This window comes from Solea solea, chromosome 20, assembly GCF_958295425.1.
Source record: "Solea solea chromosome 20, fSolSol10.1, whole genome shotgun sequence".
In the NCBI taxonomy this organism is placed as follows: domain Eukaryota; kingdom Metazoa; phylum Chordata; class Actinopteri; order Pleuronectiformes; family Soleidae; genus Solea; species Solea solea.
The window spans coordinates 15,189,475-15,212,139 of record NC_081153.1 but is presented as its reverse complement, the minus strand read 5'-3'; the positions used below and the strand labels follow the sequence as shown (position 1 = coordinate 15,212,139).

The 22,665-nt window shown below is 39.9% G+C and overlaps 2 protein-coding genes across 6 annotated transcripts; one reads left to right on the top strand and one right to left on the bottom strand.

The window, feature by feature from the left end:
* Positions 1-551: 551 nt before the first annotated feature.
* cap2 (cyclase associated actin cytoskeleton regulatory protein 2) lies at positions 552-19,372 on the top strand. 5 transcript variants are annotated; one of them, XM_058618935.1, is made up of 14 exons: positions 553-803; positions 2,201-2,351; positions 6,588-6,715; positions 6,797-6,897; positions 8,140-8,217; positions 12,244-12,387; positions 12,721-12,806; positions 13,196-13,301; positions 16,225-16,411; positions 16,512-16,678; positions 16,801-16,924; positions 17,012-17,094; positions 17,893-18,036; positions 18,125-19,372. In XM_058618935.1, exons 3-14 carry the CDS (start codon positions 6,598-6,600, stop codon positions 18,206-18,208), a joined length of 1,422 nt encoding a protein of 473 aa, XP_058474918.1. In that variant the 5' UTR covers positions 553-803; positions 2,201-2,351; positions 6,588-6,597; the 3' UTR covers positions 18,209-19,372. The 5 variants fall into 5 exon arrangements, with proteins under 5 accessions (XP_058474916.1, XP_058474918.1, XP_058474921.1 ...); XM_058618938.1 differs by having other exon boundaries at positions 2,121-2,351; XM_058618936.1 differs by having other exon boundaries at positions 2,061-2,351.
* A 219-nt stretch (positions 19,373-19,591) lies between these two features.
* LOC131447276 (aurora kinase A and ninein-interacting protein) lies at positions 19,592-22,656 on the bottom strand. The gene is made up of 4 exons (XM_058618939.1): positions 22,477-22,656; positions 21,470-21,583; positions 21,144-21,309; positions 19,592-20,993 (listed from the first exon to the last, which is right to left on the bottom strand). Exons 2-4 carry the CDS (start codon positions 21,560-21,562, stop codon positions 19,993-19,995), a joined length of 1,260 nt encoding a protein of 419 aa, XP_058474922.1. The 5' UTR covers positions 21,563-21,583; positions 22,477-22,656; the 3' UTR covers positions 19,592-19,992.
* Between the last annotated feature and the right edge of the window lie 9 nt (positions 22,657-22,665).

Here is a 22,665-nt window from a genome sequence, read left to right as displayed (position 1 = left end):
TTTATTAAAGGGACATGCCCCCAAGTTTCCACATCAAGATCCATGAAAGCGGTGATGTGACGCCTTCACAAAGGAATCAGGATGACCACAGCTTGTTTTGAGGACCACAAATGTATAAAATAAAGAGTAAAGGTGTGTGCTTTAATGCTCTGTCCAAGTGAGTCAGCGTTTGATTTCAAAGTACGCAGCAACAACATGTCTTTCTTTTTAAAGACATGGCTAACATGGCTTTGTTTCTTTAATCTTTTATTTCAATGGCTTTATTTCAATATTTTATTTATATCTAATTATTTCTTTCAATGTATTTGCCATGCATTAGCAACTGGCCAAATACTTTGATCCCAAAGTGGTTTTGACCCTTGACAAATAAATAACCCATCCTATCCTCAACCAATTTACCAAATGTATAGAAATTAAATTAACACCATGTGTTAATTTAATTTCTATACATTTGCAGATGTTTATAGCTAATTATGACATTTGCAGATGTTTATAGCTAATTATGACATTTGCAGATGTTTATAGCTAATTATGGGGGAATCTTTGTCCCATCGGTTACATTACATTAGCTAATTCAAAGTCAACCTTGTTGTTCTTCCTTTTGTTTATCACGACCCCAGGAGCTCACAGAGCAAATGATCACAGACACTGTAACAGTAATGTATTGAGTGCATTTTAATAACAATCTAGTGTTGACAAGGTCATCAAAGGCAGCAAGCATCTGGATAAAGGATCTGGCACAATCACTCAGGATTACGGAAGGAGGACACAAATGCAGCTTAACAAACAACAAAAGGGAAAATGTAAGTTTTTTTTTTTTTATCAATTTATAGAAATGTGTTCATCTTAAATCTCTTTATAAAAATTAGATGTTATTGAGTTGTTCATTTGCAGCTATACACAGTCTTGTATAAAGTACCTTAAAGGGATACTTGAGTAAAAGTAGAAATATCTCACCAGAAAATGACTTTAGAAGTAGAAGTTGAAGTCATCTTTTTATAATATTACTTAAGTAAAAGTCTTAAAGTAAATGAGTAATTTTCTGATATAAAATATACTTTTTTTTTTTAATTGGGTGAATGGGTGAAAACTGTAGTTTAAAGCATTTCATCAAGACTAGAAAAACTCTATACAGACCATTACCAACTCTTCTTCTTCTGATTTTATTTGGTAGTAACGAGTAACAAAGATAGTTAGAGGAAATGTAGTGGAGCAAAAGTAAAAGTTGCCCGAAATATAAATAACAAAGTAAAGTACAGATACGTGAATTTTGTACTTAGGAAAAGTAACAAAGTATTTGTACTTTGTTACATTACAACACTGAATAGGGTGACTCTTTAAACCACTTTTGGAAACATGGTCTCAGACACAGGACTGGACTGGACCCTGCACTGTAAATAGAGCAACAGTTCTCATGTTTAGGGCTAATTTGTAGTGGGGGAATTCCAGGTTGGTGGGCAAACTGTGGCCTGGTTTCTGTCCCGGGTCATCTTCCAAAAACTCAACAAATCCCACCTGTTCACAAATGCTTTTAATAACCAGATTCATTATGTCAAGTATTTCCATAGCTTGTTCTCTCCATTGTTTATTATTAGGGTCTGAGCGCGCGTGCACACACACACACACACACACACACACACCACTGTTATTGATTATGATGATGAGAATGCCATACTAATATGTTTATTTATTCTAGTATTGGACTAGTTATGTATATGTGGTCCATTGTATAAGAATTGGTGACATCTGATGGTGAGATGCTCATCCCTAATTTTATTGATGGCCAATAAAGCCAGCTACTTGTTACACACTGGACCTTTAAGTCCTCATTAGCTCTTTAATGTCACATTTAAATGATCTTTATGTTTTAGTGTGTATCATGTTTGTATTGTTAGAGGGTGCCTCAGTCTTAAAAGTGCAGGGGTAATATTATCTACTAACAGGTACAAATAAAGTGACTTGGTGATGATGATGATGATGGTGATGGTTTCTCCCCTGAGAGTGCAAGTCTGTTTACCTCAGAAGAGACTTCGCCACCATCAGTGCTCTTCTATTTTTAGCTGCGATTTCTGAGGCTGCCATGTTGGCTTCGAGGTAAATGTCCGTCCGCCTCTGAGCAGATACTGCGGCACTGAGTCACGTCACGGTCCTGATCTCTGCACGCCGTCCGGATCTCAGGTTTTCCGTGTTGCTTAATTAGGACATGTAGGAGGAAGAGTCCCGGTGCTGCAGCACAGGAGATCGGCCGGAGAGGAGCGCACAGCGGCGTCAGCTCACAGCCACAAATAACGTCTTTGGACATTGACAAACACAACAAAACATCCGCATTTACTGTGGACCAGGGGAGGGAGGTAAGTTATCTCTGCATTGATTACTTTAAAGTGAATGTCAGGTTTTGCTGAGTTGCTGGGAGGGGCCGTTTCTGCGCCAGAAATGTCCAAACAAAGTCATATTCTCATGCGTCCTGTCTTTGCGTCATGCCTTTTACTATTTGGCACATGATTGGCACAATGTGGGTGCGCGCTGTATTCATGTTAGATGTCCATTTTTTGTCATCACTTTTCGCCTGGAGTCATTATGTGCTTGGTTGCTCAGCATGAAGCATCAGATTTGTTCGGCGGTGAATTTCTGTCAGTGAGCCAGAGACATGTCTTGGAGTGTGATCATCTTCTGTCAGTGAGAGTCTGTGTGATGAGGAGACTCCTGCACTAAGACAATATGACATTCAAAGTGTATGTTCATGTTATAGATTAGAGATTATGGGCATTTGTTGAGTTTTGACATTGACAAAACATATTGTTTACCATATTTTCCACTGTGGTTATTGCTTTTAATGCCTTGTTTTTTTTTTACAGCTTGAGGTTTTAATGTATTCATTACTTTTTGTGGGGTTTATGGCAGGTGCAATTGTAGCAATAATAATTCTGTTATTTATGTGTCCTTCATATAGGTTGTGTGTTGTCTCTGTCATGCTGGGTATTGTTCTGCAGCTGTCACAACATCTCTTTTGCTAAACCTTTTAAGCCAACATGGACTGACATCAAAGAACCATGATGGATGTGGGTTTATTTGAATCAGAATAAAAAAAAAAAATCAACAACAGTTGACTCAATAAACTTTCCTTACATTATCTTATATTATAGTTCCTGAGTACAGCGCAGGACACCGTGAGGTCTGTATTTGACGTTCCACTTGGCCCATCACAGCAAACTCCAGTCTGTGGACTAATATAGCCCCAAAAGATCAGATACCAGGCCACAGAGTTCAGGAGACATAAGAACAACAGGGTAAAGTCCGGAAGGAGCGGCTGTTGGTCTGGGGGTCTTCATGCAGCAGATGCTGTGTCCCCACCTGTCTGAAAGAAAAGAAGCAGGAATGTGTTCGTATAGTGGAGTTTACATTAACAACTAACAGCGAAAAACAGCTGGATAACTATTGAAAGTTGAATAATACACACAGTGTATATCTGCTTTGCTTTATTGCTCCTGAACGTTTCTTTAGCGTGATGCAGGAAATCTATATGAATATAGTGATCTCCTTGGCAACATCTCAGCATTGGCGTGGATCTTGGCTACAATGTAGAAGCCAGCTGTTTCTGCCTCGTGGGTTTGTGGTTGAGCAAGACTGTGATTAAGTGTTTAGGAGCAAATACACTGGCAGATATGTGGCCTCAGTTTAATAGAAGGGATTTATAGCAGTAACAACAAGGCTGTAACAAATGATTCTGTTCATTATTTAATTAAAATGGCAATGATTCCCTCCAATCTCTCAGTTCGTCATTTTGCCAGAAAAAGTGTGAGCCTGATTAACGACAGGTTTTCAGTTCTGATCAAATTAAGTTTAAAATGTCTTTTAATAATATAAACTTGTCTGAGCCCATAGCCCAGAACAACCCCTCTCTATACTGAGAAGCGTTTTAGTATAGAGAGTTTATAAACTGTCAAGGACTATACATTTATAAAGTCCTTTAATCAACGTAAAGATGAAACTACTCAGTTAATGCACATGTGATAGGTAAATGTTTGTAAATTAGCAAGTCTAAAGATGTAAATGTTAATAATTGCTACATCTAGATGTCCCGCACTCTTTTAAACTTTAAAACAAGTGTCATTGTTGAGGTGAACAAACACCATCATTCATGACCTGTGACAATAGTGATACCAAGTCAACAAACACAACCCAAACAGAAATAGGCCTAAATCTCTTGCCTCGTAATCCACACAGATTTCCTGGAGTGAATGTGATCTTGTTGGTTTACATGTTGACTTGTTGCTCACATGTGGTCAGCAAACATCCAGCTCCCCAGTTTTTCGGTCTTTGCCGTACCAGCTGCTGTGACCCAGAAAGTGGAAATAGCAGCTGAGTTCTGCAACAGGCATCTGGCACTAGTGGGAGAACTCTCCGCAGATATGAGTCGATGACACCCTACTGGACATGGTTGCTGCTCATAGCACATAATTACAGAACATCATTTTCAAAGATTACAGACGGAGGACACAATCCTGTCTGCGCAGCGGGCTGCCTAGTCGAGACAGAACGTTCTAGTTTGTTGTTTTCCCTATGTCATTTTGTCAAGTAAATACAACAGTTTACAAGCCACATCATTGCTTCTGTGTGTTGGACACACAGATAGCAGGTGTCGGCTCAGGAAGTGCTTGTTACCTAGCAGTAGTTTGCGTAAACACGCACGTTGAATGGTTGATTGAATTCCACTCTGACTAATAAATATTGGAAGCAGGCCCGCGTTGTCTCATGATGATGCACATGGCTTGTCCGTGTTAAAGGCGGAGCTGTGAGTGTGGTTTTCTCTGTGCCGCTATCGGGAATTTATTTCTGTGGCATCAGGTTACAGGCCGGAGATTTGTTTCACATATCAAGTAAGCGAGGCTTGTTTGTACTCTGTGACGTCCACGTCAGCTTTATTACACGGATGTCATCAAACCGATGTTGGAGTCGGTGGTAGTGGCGAGCATTGTTGCCTTACAGCATGTGTCTTTTTTCCTCCCACAGTCCAAAAACAGGCAGGGGTTTAATGGACCCTCTAAACTGACCATAGGTGTGAGTGTTGTGGTTGTTTGCCCTGTGATGGACGGGCCACACTGTCCTGCATGTTTCAGATGTTGCCCTGCTCCAACACACCTGATGCAGATGAACAGCTCGTTACCAGGCTTCTGCAGAGCTTGTTGACCTGTTCATCTGAATCAGGTGTGTTGGAGCAGGGCAACATCTGAAACATGCAGGGCAGTGTTCCCTGAGGACCAGGGTTGGGAAACACTGCAGTAGACAATGTAATAAAAGATTACTTTACTGAGTAATGAGTGGGGTAAGAGATTACAATTTACAAAACTGTAACAATATTTCAATTTCTAAGCAAGGCAATGCTAATGCTAGATCACCATTTTTCTTCTTCTTTATGATCCATATGATCCATATGATCACATGATCACGGCAGGTGACATTGGAAAGAATATGCAAAAGAGATTGTGACATTTGGAATAGACTGGCATTAAAGTTGTAGCAGTTTGACAGCTAATATTTGTTTCAATGAGTTCCAAAAGAAAATTGTTTATTAAAAAGTAGCAATATTGTTATATAAAAAGTAACAGAATTTATTATTTTCCATAGTAAGTAACATTTAAAGTCAAATGAGCAATAGGTAACCTATTACAATCCCTGAGTAACATATACAGTATAATATATATTTCTAGTGTATACAGTACACTACTTAATGTGTAAAATCTGGTTTCATAGCATTTAAGTAAATGTAAGGAAACCATTCTCACCAGGTGTATGCTTGTAGAAAACTGCTTCCTCTTGTTTATGTCTCATCTACCGAGTCCGTAACATAAGTCAGTAAGTACTGTTTTTAATAAATTTGGGATTTGCACTCCAAGGGTGGATCTACCGGGGGTCAAACATTGAGACCAGTGCTCCTGTGACTCTAAGCCTGGTCAACCGTCTGGACCTCCTCTGAAACTGAAAATGACTGTTTTCAGGAAAGTGTGATGTTCAATACCCTAGAACGTTACACACTAAAACCCTGTTTGTTGTTTCTTAACATTGGAGTCTAGTTGGACCCCTCAGATTGCTAAGCCCTTACATAGGTCTGCTTTTTGTACTGCCTAAAATATAATATAATAATCGTAAAATGTCAAGAATGGATGCTGTTGTAATAGTGTTGAAGAATTTTGGGGGAAATATCTAATTGCAATTTATCTGATGCATGATGTGGTTTGAGTTGCAATTTTATTACAATAATAATAACTCAATAATAAGTCAAGCTTCAAATGAATATTCACTGTAGATTTAAAACAGATGAAGGTACATTACCTCACAACTCTATTAAAAACATTAACTGTACTATATTTTCATACCAGAAAGAAAAAGTAAAGATATCATCATGTATGAGTTACATAACAATTGAAAATAGAGAAATTAAATTGCAACCATTGCACCTGACATGGTCCAGTGATCAGAAAGTTGGATATTCTTTTGCTCCAGACACAGTCTTCTATCTTTTAGATTGATGGTGGTATGAGTAAGATCACAATGCTGTCTAAGACACAACTCTCTCATTTATTTTCTAGGTTTGTCACCATGGAAGGTTTAATCCAGCGTCTGGAGCGAGCCGTGACTCGCCTGGAGCAGATGTCCGTCACGAAGCAGCCATCCGGTGGCATGGCCAATGGGGACTGTGTCAACGGCATTGATGGAGGCAAGTCATAGCTTGAACTACATTGAGTTAAAAAGGCATTTAGACATGTAGCCAAGTTGTAATTTCCCTCTGTGCTCAAAGGCATGTCTCAGTGTGTGGAGGCGTTCGACAGACTCCTGAAGGGTCCGGTGTCAGACTACCTGAGCCACAGCCGAGCCGTAGGAAGAGAGGTGGAGAAACATGTGAGTCGTCCGTGTGTGTGCTACATACTCAGTGTGTGTAAAAGCTCTTATTCCGCAGAAAAATGATGAATCACTTGAAGACGCACACTTGTCCAGGCACAGATATACGAGCGTTAACAGCAGCTGCTGGAGACAGATGTCACCACAGCTGCTGTCGTAGTGAACTGCAGTTACAGTGCAGCAAGTCAGTCACTCTGCAGTCTCAACACCAACTGTTTCATCTTTAAATGAGGCACACGTTACACCAATTGTTATGCTTAGTCCCTCAATTTAAAGAAATATCAATATCTGCTTTATTAAAGTCTATCAATATCACTTTAATTCAAGGTTTTTCAAGTGTAGTTGTAAGAGGTAAAGACATATAGTGAGTGAGTGCTGACAGTGCCGTGGGAACCGTCATGGCTGCTTTTAGCCATTTAATGAAAGGGTCACCTAATAAAATGTATTCCTTTTAAAGTCAATCATTTTTTTAGAATGTGCTGTTTTATCTTGCTATATTAAAACAAAAAATGCTCACTTTACAGCTTTTGTGTGTGTGTGTGTGCCTGAAAAGATTCCTTGTCCTAAGCCAAGGATGGGAGTACGACTGAACTTTGACTTTACATTCATTTATCAAACTGCTTGTCGAGCACCTTTTCCTATTTGGTAATGACCCATATACTCCCCAAGGGACTGTGCTTTGTGGTAATAAAAGCGATGTTATGTCGTTGAAATAAATCCAAAACTGGAGAGAAAGTACAGAAAGTACTGTTCAAATGAAATTATCCTGCAACACAAAAAATGTTTTTAAATGATCCTGTATTTCCTGTATCTTCTCCACCTTGAGAGAAGATTTCTATGTCTGTGTCTCATCAGAGCCAGAGGTAGTTTCTCTAAGTTTGTAGAGCTCCTTTTATGGACAAAGCCTCCCTGGTGGTTCCCTCGGCCCACAACTGGAGGTCTCTCTCTCTCACACACACACCAATACACACAGACACACACGACACAGCTGGCGGGGACTAACCCTAACTTTCTGTGTGTGTGTGTTATGTATATTGGCTTTTTATATGTGCAGCACCGACAGATTTACTGGCTGAAGGCATGAGACTAAAAGAAACGAGAAGAAAACCATGCAGATCTTTTCTTCTCTATTCGTCACACTGCAACCTCACTATTATGCACAATATAAAATTCAAAAAATGTGTTCTTTTACATCTTCTACATCTAATCTATGTGACCTGTGTGACTCTTTGTGATCGAAAGGCAGAGATGGTGAACAACGCCCTGCAGACTCTAAGAAGTTTCCTGGAACTTACTGCGACACACCAACAACCTGCAAAGGTACAAAAGCAGAAAGTTACAAATAAACCTGTTATCTGTTTACTTTTTCATTTCCTGCAACTCATCAGCACCCATGTGCAGGGTTTTCTTCTTTTACGCCAGACTATTTGTCATGGGTCATGAAACTTCCTAAATGTGGCCCTGATTGTTGACTTTGACGACCAGATCTGTCACAGCTAAGCACCTGTGCTGAAATAACTACTTATAATGTAATTTGATTGGCTGACGCTCGAGCTAAGGCTTAGAAAATTGTACATTTCCCAAATTTTTGCTGCTTGCGAAGCGAGCGAAACAAAGCAACAGACCCACAATGCAGCTCGACGACACTTAATGCTGCTCCACTCAGAGTAAACGAGGAGTCCAGTGTGACACACCATAAGAGGATAAAACAATCGATGTTTGCGGCTCAAGGGTCCTAAAAGCCCACATCCGTGAGACTTGGCTATAATAGTGCTTAACCTGTAATTCCTAAACATCTCAAATGAGCTCAAAGCATGACGTAAAGATATCGAATTTAGGATAAAAACAATCTTGAAACCACTACTCTGGTCTAATGTTATTCCTCACAGCCTCTTGATTTGTTTCAGGTCCTCTTCAATAGAGCATGGTGTCAATTTTGTCAACGATATTCTCATTTAGAGGAAAATAGACAATAAAGCATAATACATATTGTATGTGTAGTCACCAGTGTGATTGACAGCTGGAATCATCCAGACAACAGTTTGAGTTATTCAGCAGAAATCAGGTTTGCCAGTCAGCGTCATTAACAATAGCACATCATCTGTTACTATTGGTTTCTTTAGTACACAACTGGGACTGATTGTATCATGTGACTTGACACCATCACTATGACTGGCTGCTGCTCGTGTTTCTGCTGACTAAGAAACAACTAAGCAAACAAAGCTTCGGCAGTTAGTAGTCATGGGTGAACTACAGAGCAATCTGATACATGTGACATACAAATACCACATGTGCCAAATGTTTCACACTTTAAACAGCAGCCCAACAATGAAATGAACACTGTCAGAGTGTCAGAGTGCGTCCTCACCTCCTGTGTTTCCCAGCGGGCCGAGCTGTTCACAGAGGGATTACTCTGCTCTTTGACTAAGAAAATGCTAATACAACACATTCCCAACATGACATGTTCATGTATAGAGAGCGAGGAAGAGAAAGAGAGGGGGAGAGAGAGAGAGAGAGAGAGAGAGCTGTGGTGTGTGCGTATGCTGTTGTATAACATTTTTAGGACCTTTCTCCTATAATCACTGACCTTGTCAGGACCAGTACACACACACACATACACTTCGGACACTGCATTTACAGCCTGTAACCAAAGCTTTATCCATAAACAGAACCAATGCTTAATCCTAACCTTAACCTAACCACACTTCAAATCTAAGCCATAAACCTAAGCAGTTCCTTTAGAAATGATGTTCTGCTTCATTAGGACCAGGTTTTGGTCTCCATGAGGACTGCTGGTCCTGACAAGGTCAGTATTTACACTAACACAGAGCTCACAAACGTCTGGCCTTTCTCTCCAGTGCAGCTCTGTTGTGCTCCCTGACTTTTTATGGGCATGTTCTATATTTAAGCCTGTTGTAATCCTGTGTGTGTGCGTGTGTGCGCGTGCATGTGTGTGGGTGTGTATTCAAAGGTTTGTGGATCTTTTTGAGTGTGTCCTGAGACCTGATGTCCACTACAATTTGAGTAAACATTATATTTTATTTTTACAATCTCTGAAATGTAATTCTAGTTTTTTATTCATATGTATAGATTAAATAATTTCCCTTCGCTGTCGTACATTGCACATGGCACGAGGAGTGTTTTGATTATTGATTGATTATTCAATTATTTTGAAATTGATAGATAGATAGATAGATAGATAGATAGATAGATAGATAGATAGATAGATAGATAGATAGATAGATAGATGTTTATTGGCTTCAAGTTGAATCAAGTTTTGTTTAGAGTTGAGTGTGTGAGTCAATTTTGTTTTGTTTTTGATTTTCCCAGTTATGGTAATCTTCATCTTTACCTCCCCCCTTTTCTGTGTGTGTGTGTGTGTGTGTCTGCACACTCTGACTCTGACATTGTTTACCATATTAGAAACCCTCCTGCAGCTGACATATTGTTGCCCTCCACGCTTTTACCTTTGATCCAGTGCTTGTACAGGAAGTCAAGGCCACGGAGACTCTGCTATTGTAACCCACTGAGCTCATTCACCGTCTATCAAACAACTGGAGCTGTCACTTTTGATCTTTTTTTATCGACTTGCTCTCTTTTTTTTATCTGTGTTCAACACGTCCACATCTCGTCCACATCTCTGGACACGTTTCAGAAATGGTCAAAGTTCCTCACTAACTTGGAAAACTGACTCTGAATTGAGGCCAACTCGGAATAATGCCAGGACGTCTCGGTTACTGACCATGTGGGAATATGTTTTCCTTTTTTTCCACTCAGCATCCTCGTCTTTCTTTGTCTTATCTGTCTGTTTCCTCTCTGTGCAGCTCAACTGAGTGAGGGGAAGTCTGACCGTGGCACTGACCCACAGAATATCAGTCATACTTTAAAATGGGAGCCATGAGGATATTGTTGTTCTACAAAGACAAAACTGTTTTGTTTGGGGAGAAGTGTTTACGTACACAGGTACAGGTATTTAGGATGGAGAATGCTGATGTAAATATCATGTGTTATGGCTTTCGCTACCGCAAATGCCTGCTACATTCTCACCCAGCACAGACAGTCTTTCACTTCTTGTCATATACACATACATAGACACAAACACACACACACACACACATATACTGCTTCAGAGACAGACATGAGCTGGATTAAGTTAGAATGAAAGCAGCTGGAGGAGCAAAGAAAGAGCCGTCTATCTCAGCTGATGGAGATCATGTGCGTCTGATTTGGGGAAGAATTTGTTGGGAAACAAGGAGAAAGATTATTTCTCTTCCTGTCGCTTCCTGCATACATTTGCAGAAACAAATATACATTTGGTTTTTCAATACAGTGTCACTCAAAAATCTACAGCTATGTCTATTATGCATAAAATACATACGAATGAAAACAGATGAGTGTATACAGTATACAGTATAGACTGACTGTAGCAAAACATTTAGATATGAACAAATGTGCATTAAAACAACCACCAAATGAGTTCACACAGTCCTCATTAAGCAGCTCCACACAGCTCTCTCTGTGTTTCTCAGTATAGTGGCGTTTAGATCTTATGTCACCCGGCGACATAACTGTGCTGCACACAGGAAGTGATTTGTTTGCAGCGGAAGGACACGGCATACAAAGAATGTCACATAGTCTCTGTTCACGAAGACCAAACAGAGGCAGAATATAACATTAACAACAGCAATTATTACCAAGAGTTACACACTGCAGCTTCAATTTAGCCGTTTTCATGTAAAATATATCAACAAGCTACAATAGCTACAATAGTACTGGAGCACTGTGGGCTCAAACCATCCATTTTAATAAAGAAACTATTTTGTCACAGCTCATTGCTCATAAATGTTTCACAAAGCGTGCTCTGCACTGCAGATCAAAACAGTAACGCTGTGGCAACACTTCTCCAATGAAACTGTGTTCCCAGATTTATGTGTGTGCAGGCTTATGTGTGAAAGGTAAACCGTAAACACTGAAAGAGCCGTATGCCTTACAAGGCCACAGGGATCTCCCCACGAGCGGAGGAATGTTTGAAGGGACGGTGTGATGGGAAAGGAGCTCCACTGAGGCTGAGATCTGGAAGTTGCAGTGGAAAAAGGCTCCAGCTAATAAAATTAGTTACTGTCCTGCAGACTAGTTTAGGATTTACTGGCTGGCACTGAGAGCAAGAAAGGTATGAGTGAGCAGAGGAAACCACACAAGGATTATATAATCACAAGTATCTGAAAGTACCATAATAATGATTCAGCATGTAAAAGAGGTTGTCTCGCAAGGATGGTTACAGCTCTCACACACACTTCATCTTTCACATCATCTCACTCTTGCATCCCTGTGTTTTGTCTCCTGCAGACAGAACTTCATGACCTGCTGAAGCCGATTTCAGATCACATCCAGGAGATTCAGAACTTCAGAGAAAGAAACCGCGGCTGCAGCCTCTTCAACCACCTGTCAGCCATCAGTGAGAGCATCCCCGCACTGGGCTGGGTCGCTGTGGTGAGGAATCTTACAGTGTTCATTTTTAAATGTTGTTTTGTATTTGTTTTCCCCATTCTTTTACTCTAATTATTTGTTATGCACGACAAGCCCAAAGCAAATTCCTTGTATGTAAATTGGAAGCAATTACATGGACATAAAACTAGCTCTGATTCTTATTCTGATAGATTCAGAATTAAACCATAACCTGTCAATAACCCACACAGGTTTTATCAAACACATCCATATTCAACCTTGATCTCCACTGTTAGCTTTTCATGACACATCTGCTGATAAACAGAAAAGTTGTGTGTGAGACACTTTTGATAAATAATAAACTCTTTCCTCTCTCAGTGTCAGAAGCCGGGCCCTTATGTGAAGGAAATGAACGATGCCGCCACCTTCTACACCAACAGAGTGCTGAAAGACTACAAGGAAATGTAAATACATCTGCATAGCTCTTCCCAATCCTTATCGAGCCTCACCACTCTGTATACACCTCTACAAACATTCTTGTGGGTAATATGTCATTTGTCATGTAATCACCTAAAGGTTCCACACTGGACCTTTAAGGGGAAAAAGTGCTTTGTGGACGTTGTTAACTGAAGAACGAGAGAGTCATGTATCTGTTATTCATGATCATACAGTCATTCATTCATACGGTCACATTAACATAGCTCACTTTATTGACATTGTTGATGCTTAACAAAACCTACTACCGCCTACTTTTTTTTTTTACTGCAGCCTTAATCTCTCTTCTTCCTGTTTTTATCTTAACATCATTTTGTTTTTTTTCCTCTCTTCCCGCCACCGCGAAATGCTCACCCAGTGACAGGCGCCATGTGGACTGGGTGCAGTCCTACTTGTCAATCTGGACTGAGATGCAGTCTTTCATCAAAGAGCACCACACCACTGGACTGGAGTGGTGCAAGACTGTAAGTTTGTAACATTTTTTTTTTTAAAAACTTATAATACTTTTGTTTTACAACTCAATGTACATCAGTAATCTACCACCCCATAACCACTCGTTTATTATTTTAACTGTCTTGTTATTTGGTTTCCAGTCACAGGCCTTGATATTTTTATATCAGAGCTCAAATGGACTCATTTTGTGTGGACTTCCATTTTTAGTTATGAAGCGACCGCTTACAAAAACCATTGCATAGAGCATGAATGAATGAATGAGTTTCTCCTCAGTGGCTGCACTCAGTGGTTCTCCACAGAGCTCACAAAACCTCTGTCACTCCCACACTCACTTCTGTTCATGGATGTTTCTACTCTCACACTCACCAGATCCCACAGATTAAGATGGCTCCAAAGAAAATCCCTCAAAGCACTTTTGACTTTCTTCTCTTGTCAGTAACGAGGGATTCTCGTCATCTTTATCTGCTTGAGGAAGTTTGGCTTTGTTGTGTCAAAACCCCCACGTGAAGCCAGAAGAGGACAGTTTGAGAAATTTGTTCTGCAGTCTTTGCATTTAAGGAGTAGTTCTTTGTTCACATCTGTGCAGGGCTGGTCCTACAGGGGGGCCTTTTAGTCTGAGCCCCAAAATATGGGGAGTCAGCTGAATAGTTGGTTAAAGTGTGTTCAGTGTGTGACATTTAAGATGTTCGGTTCAGTATGGTACATAAGTCTTTTTGCATTTCTATTAGGAATAGTACCAAAATAACTGTCCCTACCACAATGGAAACAAAACTTTAAGAGGGTTTATAGGCAGAAATGATATACAGTACCCATAGGTTTGTTAGTATAAGTATATAATCAACTGGAAAAGTCAATGACGTCGGGTGCAGGACTTCAGCTGGTAATGGAGTATCAGGTTAGTAACATTTGGGTGGATTGAACCTTTAAAACTTGTGACCCATTTAAAGTTTCAACCACGTCTTTACGTTAAAGTGTGACGACACTGTGAGGCTCCAAACTGGGCTGGGTTGAAATAATTTTTGCGATTTTTGTCGCCATGGTTACTCAAAACATCATACCATTCCCAATCAAAGTCTTGATACAGGATGTGTGGGGTTTGGAGTACTCCATTGACTTGCATTTCTAAGCAGGCACTCTAAATAAAAATGGTTTGTTTTTGTAGCCTTGTTTTACAGAGGCTGTCATCTTGCACCGCCATGTTATTACAGTCATACTCGAACCAGTTTGCAGACATCTTACCATCTGAGTGCTGTTAAAAGAATCACTTCCTTTGTGGAATGAGGGACTGTTGCCAGGATCTAAACACCAATTTATTGAGAAATCTGGTGGGAGTTGTGCAGAGCTGATCTGACAATGGTTTAAATGTAACAGACATTTGTTTATATGCTATAAGATGAGCTAACTGTCTCCTCTCTGTGCCTTAATTATTGCCAGTCGTAACAGTTGTACCAGCAACCTTTCCCAAAAAAATGTCAAACCGTTGAAACTTAACTGCAAATAATGTCGAACAACTGTGCTCACATGTGTGTTTTCTGCAAGCAGAAACTTGAGAGGCTGTGTGTGTGTCAGCTGTTGCCCCTGCTGTCAGATGACTGAGCTGAAGTGTGTGCAAGGACGGGAGTGTGTGGTGCTAACAGGTGGTCCTCAGGATTTACTTGAATGGAGGTTTTCTTCATAGTGGAACCCCGACAAAGGGCCTGTGTACACACGTAACCTAAACTGCAGGGCTGGTCACACTGCTACACAGCAGCCGTCATCTGCTGCTCACATAGGGGTTTAGTGACACCCTCACACTCACACTTAATTCATTATTTACATGAATTCTTCAGACAAGACCCTGCAGAAGACGTTAAATATTTCATGAAACGTTATCGACGTTACAAACTAAGGGGAGCTGGTTTAATGTCACATTTGATTACACAATTGATGTAGTTGAATGTAAAGGACCAGGTTTTAGTCTCCATGAGGACTACTGGTCCTGACAAGGTCAGTGTTTATGCCAGAAAAGGTCATACGAGGTGGCAAATACACGTCCATGCACACACACACCTGATTCAAATGATCAGCTCGTCATCTAGCTCTGCAAAAGTCTGCTAATTACCCTTTCATTTGAATCAGGTTTGTTGGAGCGGGCAACAACTAATACATGCAGGACAGTGGTGTCTGAGGACCAGGATGGGGAAACATTGCCCGAAACTTAACCATCACAACTCAATGCCTAACCTTAACCCTCAGAAATCCCTTAGTCTGTGACAGAACGTGAGAACCAGCCAAAATGTCCTCACTCTTTTAGGTTAATATGTTTTTTGGTCCACACAAAATGTGTGTGTGTGTGTGAGTGAGTGCAGCAGTCACAGCTGCAATCAATGACTGTTAATTTGTACTGTCCACATCTCATCAATTAAGAGAAAGTTGATGTTTTTGATTGTGTTCAGTGTGGACTATAGATATCTAAGTAGAGGATATGATGAACTTCATTAAAATGTACACTGTTCAGCAAAAACCTTCCAAACGTAGACATCAACAGGTACAATTAATCATCAAGTCAAGTTAAAACAAATATTAAGTAAAGCAGCAGTGGACTGTGGACAATTCTTACTTAGCCTAGGTTCAAATCCAGTGTGGTTATTATGTTAAAACGTGTATGTATGCAAAACGATTTCTGCAAATTCATTTGTTGAAGTGGTGCAGTCATGTGATATGTGTTATGTATTTACATTAAAAAAATAGTATTACAGTATTAATATGTGGTTCAGATATAAAGATGTTTTTTTTGTATGATCCTTGGTTATGTATTTGTGGACAATCACCCACCATGGTCTGTTCAAGGAGAATGCATAAATAGTGCAATACTCCCCCTGCTGGAACGAGTCATTACTACTTCTGCCACTCTTAAACCACCTGTAACATCAAATGTGTTTTTTTCATCCCCAGGGCCCCATCGCTCCTCCTTCTCTCTTTAATTCCTCCAAGACCCCCAGTGCTCCCCCTCCCCCTCCTCCTCCTCCTCCTCCTCCCCCCGGTCCACCTCCAGTCTTCACAGACGATGACTCCCAGCCTGAGGCGGCTCCACACTCTGCACTGTTTGCTCAGCTCAACCAGGGAATGGACATCACCAAAGGTGGGTTCACTCAAATGCCTGAAGAAGACCATGACGAAGAAATGTAGTAAATGTGCTTATGAAATCAATCAGTGCGCACTCACCTCCTCTCTATCTTCAGGTTTGAAGCATGTATCAGATGAGCAGAAGACCCATAAGAACGCAAACCTGCGCTCTCAAGCTGCACCGACCAAAACCCAAACCTCAGCGACTGCAAACTCCTCATCGAGAGCGGCTGCTCAGAAAAGACCTCCTCTACTGGAGCTGGAGGGGAAGAAATGGAGGGTGGTACGTGAAATGTTTGCACCGTCTTGCAGGGATTATTTCCAAATATCACTGGAATCAGCCGAATCACATTTAATGTATCATGGCGCAGATTATTGATGAAAACTGTTCCCGTGTTGTTGCAGGAAAACTTTGAGCAGAAACACGACCTGCTGATCGAGGAGACGGAACTAAAACAAGTGGTCTACGCCTTCAATTGTAATAACTCCACTTTGCAGATTAAGGGCAAAATTAACTCCATCATCATAGGTGAGCTGTCCACAAACAAGCAGACAAACAAACAAATGCTGTAGGGACGACATCACTGAATCGTTTTCACGTCTTCATTCTCTTTAGACAACTGTAAGAAGGTGGGTCTGGTTTTTGAGAATGTGGTTGGGATTGTGGAGGTCATCAACTCAAAGAGCGTACAGTTACAGGTGAGTAAAGCAGTAAAAACACAGAATGTAAGAGATGCAGTTTGAGGTTCAGGTGTAATGACCTACAACAAAGCCAAGTACTCGCTTAACTGTGATTGTGTGGTTCACTGTATTTATGTTTTTCTTATCTCACGTCCTTTATGTGACATTATAAATGGAAAATGTCGAATTTGTCCAGCAATAAAAGAAATCATGTCATATTTCACGTTTCTGCAATGATGCTAAAAAGCAAAGTATTCGCATATTGAATGAAAATGCAGATCCAAAAATTCCAGATGAATGTAAAAAAAAGTGCATTTAAAATTGAAAATGTTTCAAAACAGTTTCAAAATGTTAAAATGTTAAACGATGCACATCAAAGCTTTAAGCAACAGGGCCTCTAATTATTATAGTCAAGTAGGTCTTGATTTATGATTTTATTTTAATTGTTCTGTTTTATTTTTCCTGATTTTTATTTAAATAAATGCAATACATAAATTGTTTAGAAACTATTTATATATCTCCTTGCATTAGAGTATAGTCATTCATATTTTTGATCGTATTTCATGAGGTTATACTCCCATCTAGTTGTTCTAGTTTTAAATAAATATATCCATCTAGTTTTATATAACAGTAGATTGATTTATAAGGTAATATCACATGTCGATTTGGGAAAATCTGATATTTAACCACATCATTCAGCCCTACCATGTACTCTATGTGTCTTAGTCTGTGCAAAAACATTAGTGTCACCTTTGTTTCAGTGTCGATTGCACCACAGATACGTGTCACTGTTTGTGACTGATTTCTGTGTTGCAGGTGTTGGGAACAGTCCCCACGATCTCCATCAACAAGACAGAGGGCTGCCAGGTTTACCTGAGCAAAGACTCTCTGAGCTGTGACATCGTCAGTGCCAAGAGTTCTGAGATGAACATCATGATTCCAACAGACGATGGCGATTATGTAAGTGTCTGAGATTAGAAAGGAGGAAAGGGACTGTGCTTTTTCACATGTGCTTTTTTGTTCCTTCATCTTCTTGGTTGTTTTACAGAGGGAGTTTCCAGTACCAGAGCAGTTCAAGACCATTTGGGCCGGCTCCAAACTAGTGACAGAACCCACTGAGATTGCAGGCTGATTCAATGCTTCATCTTCACCAACATCACACTATTGATTATCACAAAAAACAAATTATAATATATCCATATATCTTTCCATCCATTCTATCTATTGAATAATACAGGTATAAAAGGGATTTTTGGTCTGGTTACTGTTATTATCATTTTTAAAGCTGATCCTTGACTCATCTGCCATTTTATTAGGTACAGCTGTTCAAATTCTTAATGCAAATATCTAGTCAGCCAATCCTATGGCAGTAACTCAGTGCATTGACCTTCAAACCAGGCATCAAGATTTGGCAAAAGGATGGTGTTAGTGACTTTGAAAGGGGTATGGTTGTTGATGCCAGACATTCTGGCTCTCTCATGCTCAACCATCTCTATGATTTACAGAATTAACCAAATATAAAGAGCACATTGCAGCCGTTCTCCGGGGCAAAAATGTGTTAATGCGACAATGACCACACTGGTTCCAGAGTATAATAAAAGCATTTATGTAAGAATGTATAACTGCTGAAATAAGAGCAATCTTCTTGTCAAAATATCATTGTCTTTCAACTTCTCTAAATACTCTTTATTACCATTATTATCACCGCACGTCAAACAGTTTAACCACAGCAGCAATACCATTATTCATCAAGAAAAAAAACATGCACATACATCTTTCAGTGGCCAAGCAGACAAGAAAAACTCAAGTTAATTATGGGACTATTCAATACTTTTCCATCTAATGATTTGTTTAGTTTTGTTAGGTGCATGGTCGTCATGTAAAATGGTTTCACTTTGTGAGCGAAATCTCTGCACCAGTGTTTAGTGTATTTTGCATTAATAACAAATGCTGTATGTCTTGTCAGCGCATGCCACATCCAACAATGAATGCAATGTTCTGCAGGAAGAAGAAGAAATCTACTGATCAAAATAATTAAGCAGGTACTTGGTGACTAATTTCCATTAGTTATTCATTATTGTCGCGTACCTTACAATACTGACAGTACTAGATAGACCTGCGCACCTCACTCTCGTTATTTCTTCGTACATTATTCTATTTTGTACTAGGATGTACTATGAAGCACCAGCATAGAAAAGCACTGTCCACCACCAATGATTTTCAAAGTGTTAAATTTACATGTACACAATTTAATGTAATCGTGTATCGTTTTTCAAATAAAATCAAAACTCTCACATTTGGTTTGCTTGTGTCGGTGAAACGAGTACTGCAATTTCTTCAACATCGCTCATATTATTTAAAAAATTTAATAAAATAAACACCTTCTAGATACTACTGGCCATAACTCAGGATTATGTTAAAATAGACTTCAGACCTTTTATAGCAGTCATTCTAGTCACTACATATGCAAGTACGAACAGGATGTAAACTGCAACTTGAGTGGTTTGCAGAGGCAAAAACTCTAGTCTAGTTTTTCAACTTTTCATAGCACAACTGCATCTTTATACAAATTTGATCCAGTAAATTGGCATTGGCCTAGAGCTAGGCGGAAGCCAGCATTCCCATCACAGTGTCTAAATGTTCTAGTTGCACAAACGAGGAGCACCTCCGACACAACATATTAATAAAGGATATAGTATCACAGAAAAACATTAACACTGGAAAAGAGGCAGGAGGACAAAGAGTTTGAGTATTTATGAAGCACAAAGTGGCTTATTGAAATCGATGCAGAAACAACAAAAGATTCCTGTTTTAACAGATTTTAAAAGGATAAAGTATTTTATGTAAAGTCTATTACAAAAAGTAGTGGTTAACTAGCCATGTTCAGCAAAACCCTTGGAGTTTAAAATGCTCCAATCAGTGTTTGATCACCACATTGCCCTGTGAATCTTGAGTAAAGAGCATTTCATCTTCCTCCTCCTCCTCCTCTTCCACCAAAGACTTATAAGCACCAGTTCTCACAGCCCCAGTGCTGTTGTTACTTTCTTTGAGTGGACTCCTGACTTGCAGACCTCTGTGTGCGATCACCCTGAATCCTTCAGAGTCCTGGGTGAACAGCATGTTCAGACTGTCCTCATCCATGCCTTTACTTTGCTGCTTCTGTGCTTGTTTTTTGAGAGGAGAGCGACTTGGTTTTGTCTTCTTAAAGTGTGACATGTCTCGCTCTTCTTTATCAGCTGTACACAGTTGGTCTTTGGTGTGTTTTCGAGGCGGTGTTTTTGGTTGTGTCCATTCATGATGTGAAAGAGGTTCATTAGTTGAGAATGATGAGAGCTTCTTTGGGGACTTAGAAAAGAAATATCCATTGTTTTCTTTGTCATTCTCAAATTGAGAAGAAGGAATATTTTTTGATGATTTTTGTGTGGAGGTTCTCCTGTTTATCTCCAACTCAAATCCAATGGACTCCTCGTTTTGTAGACTGCCCAGGAAAGCTGACTCATTAAATCCCTGATAAGTCTGGTATGGTTCACTGTCACAATATTGGCTGTAGGTGAACAGTGGATCCTGACTCCATGCTTGAGGAGGAGGCTGACTGTCATCTGCTAAAGAGGAAGTGTCTGCGAACCTTCTCTTACTCTGAGGTGGATATAACTCATCAGACTGCTCTTCATCAAAGTGGCAGAACATGTTTTGAGAGGGCATAACATTCTCTTCACCTGGCTCCTGTGAGACTGCCGACTCTGTTAGACTTTCACTTTTCCACTCCTGATCCACACCAGACTGAGAGTCAGGCTTTTCATGACATATTCCTCGTCTTCGTTTTATCCCTGATACAACAGGTGCAGTTGAGGGAGAAGGTGGGGAAGTCTGCCCTGGATCCATGTTAGGTACTTCAGAAGTGGACTTCTTACTGGGAACTTTTGGTAGAAGAAATAAGCATTTAGATGACAAAGAAAAAGAACAGCCTTCTGCAGCTTTACCGGTTTACCTGCTGATTGTTTTAGATTACAATAATAATCCTAAAACTCTATCATCACATCTTAATTGCAGCAGTTTTAGCTACTTACCTCTGGGTTGACGTGTGAAAAAGGCTGATATAGAGCTCTGTTTGGTTTTTGGCATTTCCATTTTGGTCTGGGTGAAATTGAGAGCCACAGCCAAGCTGTATCCACTACCTCCAGCAAACGGGTTCAGCATCTTAGAAATGGGACGAATGGGACGAGTGGGGCGTTTCTGAAAGACGTAGCAAATGAAATATGGCAGCATGAGAGGCTTTTACTGTAGCAGATGGAAGTATTATGAACATCAACCATGTGCAAGTTAATTAACTGCTATATTCAGGAGAAATGAAAAAGGCATTCAGCCAGAATTTAACGACATCTTCCACAATTACCTGTTTAGCTTTTCCTTTGAGCTGCACTGTATCCAGCCAAACACCACACTCCTCTTGCGCTTTAGTCTGCAGTGCGGGTCTAGACGTCTTCATTGTGGAGAGTGACGAGAAGATCTACAGTACATTAAGTGAAAGTTATACTTGTGAATATAATGAACTGGATAATCATCTGGAAACAACCATTTCAGGAGTCCTGAGGAGTAATATTCCTATTACTGAAATCCCATGAGCTGCCTGCCTTTTTGTTCTTCTGTTACACTGTCCTTACCACCATCACACCTCAGTGAAGTTCAATTTAGGTTAAATATTCAAAAGACATTCAGATTTTAGTAGTTAAATCATGGGGTTGGGTTTAGCTTACAGGCTGATGTCAGATATCTCTTGAGGAGGGGCATGTTGATATGCAGGTACTGTTTTCAAATGCTCTCACTGCAGAAACAGGTGACAGCAGATTCAAGTACAGATTTATTTCACTGTGACTCATGCATAGCAACATCAACCCACAAATGAACATGAATCTATGTGTGCTATCACTGTTTTTCCATTATTTCCCTCTCTCAGACACTCATAGTATTCATATCAATAACTGCAGGGAAACTTTGACACACATATGCAGTCTCTCTCTCTTTCTCAACAGTGTCAATGTCATGACACATACAGACACAAAATCAATGCCAAATCACACTATACTCCATATATTAATGACACATTTGGCATTAGATTGTAGCATATAGTCACATGACATGCAAGCTATTAACAATGATGTTTTCTTCTACTATTCAAACATTAAGTATTTCAAGACGTCTGTATAAAATCCATCCTAAAAATAAATTCAGTGAGGTCACTATAACATATAGCACACATAACACATAGCTCCCATGACAAGATTTGTGCTAGCTCTAGATTAGCCAACTTCACAAAAGCTTGGCTAATCTAACTCTATAATCACTCCAATATTTAGGTTTGCCATATAACACAGACTATCAATTGTATTTTGTTTAACTCACCTCAACCCCTTGCTGCTTTCAGCTCCCTCTGCGTTTACTTAAACGAATTTATTATTACGTATGTATCTTTTTGCTGTGGGATTCTTCCTCTTTCTCATTTGTTTGAGTCTGGCGCCCTCGATGACGGGCTGCCTTTGTTGTTTGACTGTGTGAGATGACGACGTGGGCAAACTTCAAAACACCAGCTGT

Coding starts and splice junctions, on each gene's coding strand:
- LOC131447276 (XM_058618939.1), bottom strand. CDS start 21,562: ATGAAGACGTCTAGACCCGCACTGCAGACTAAAGCGCAAGAGGAGTGT. Junction 21,310..21,469: donor TCAAAGGAAAAGCTAAACAG/GTAATTGTGGAA, acceptor TACGTCTTTCAG/AAACGCCCCACTCGTCCCAT. Junction 20,994..21,143: donor TTTCACACGTCAACCCAGAG/GTAAGTAGCTAA, acceptor TTCTACCAAAAG/TTCCCAGTAAGAAGTCCACT.
- cap2 (XM_058618933.1), top strand. Junction 16,925..17,011: donor AATTAACTCCATCATCATAG/GTGAGCTGTCCA, acceptor CATTCTCTTTAG/ACAACTGTAAGAAGGTGGGT. Junction 18,037..18,124: donor CAACAGACGATGGCGATTAT/GTAAGTGTCTGA, acceptor GTTGTTTTACAG/AGGGAGTTTCCAGTACCAGA.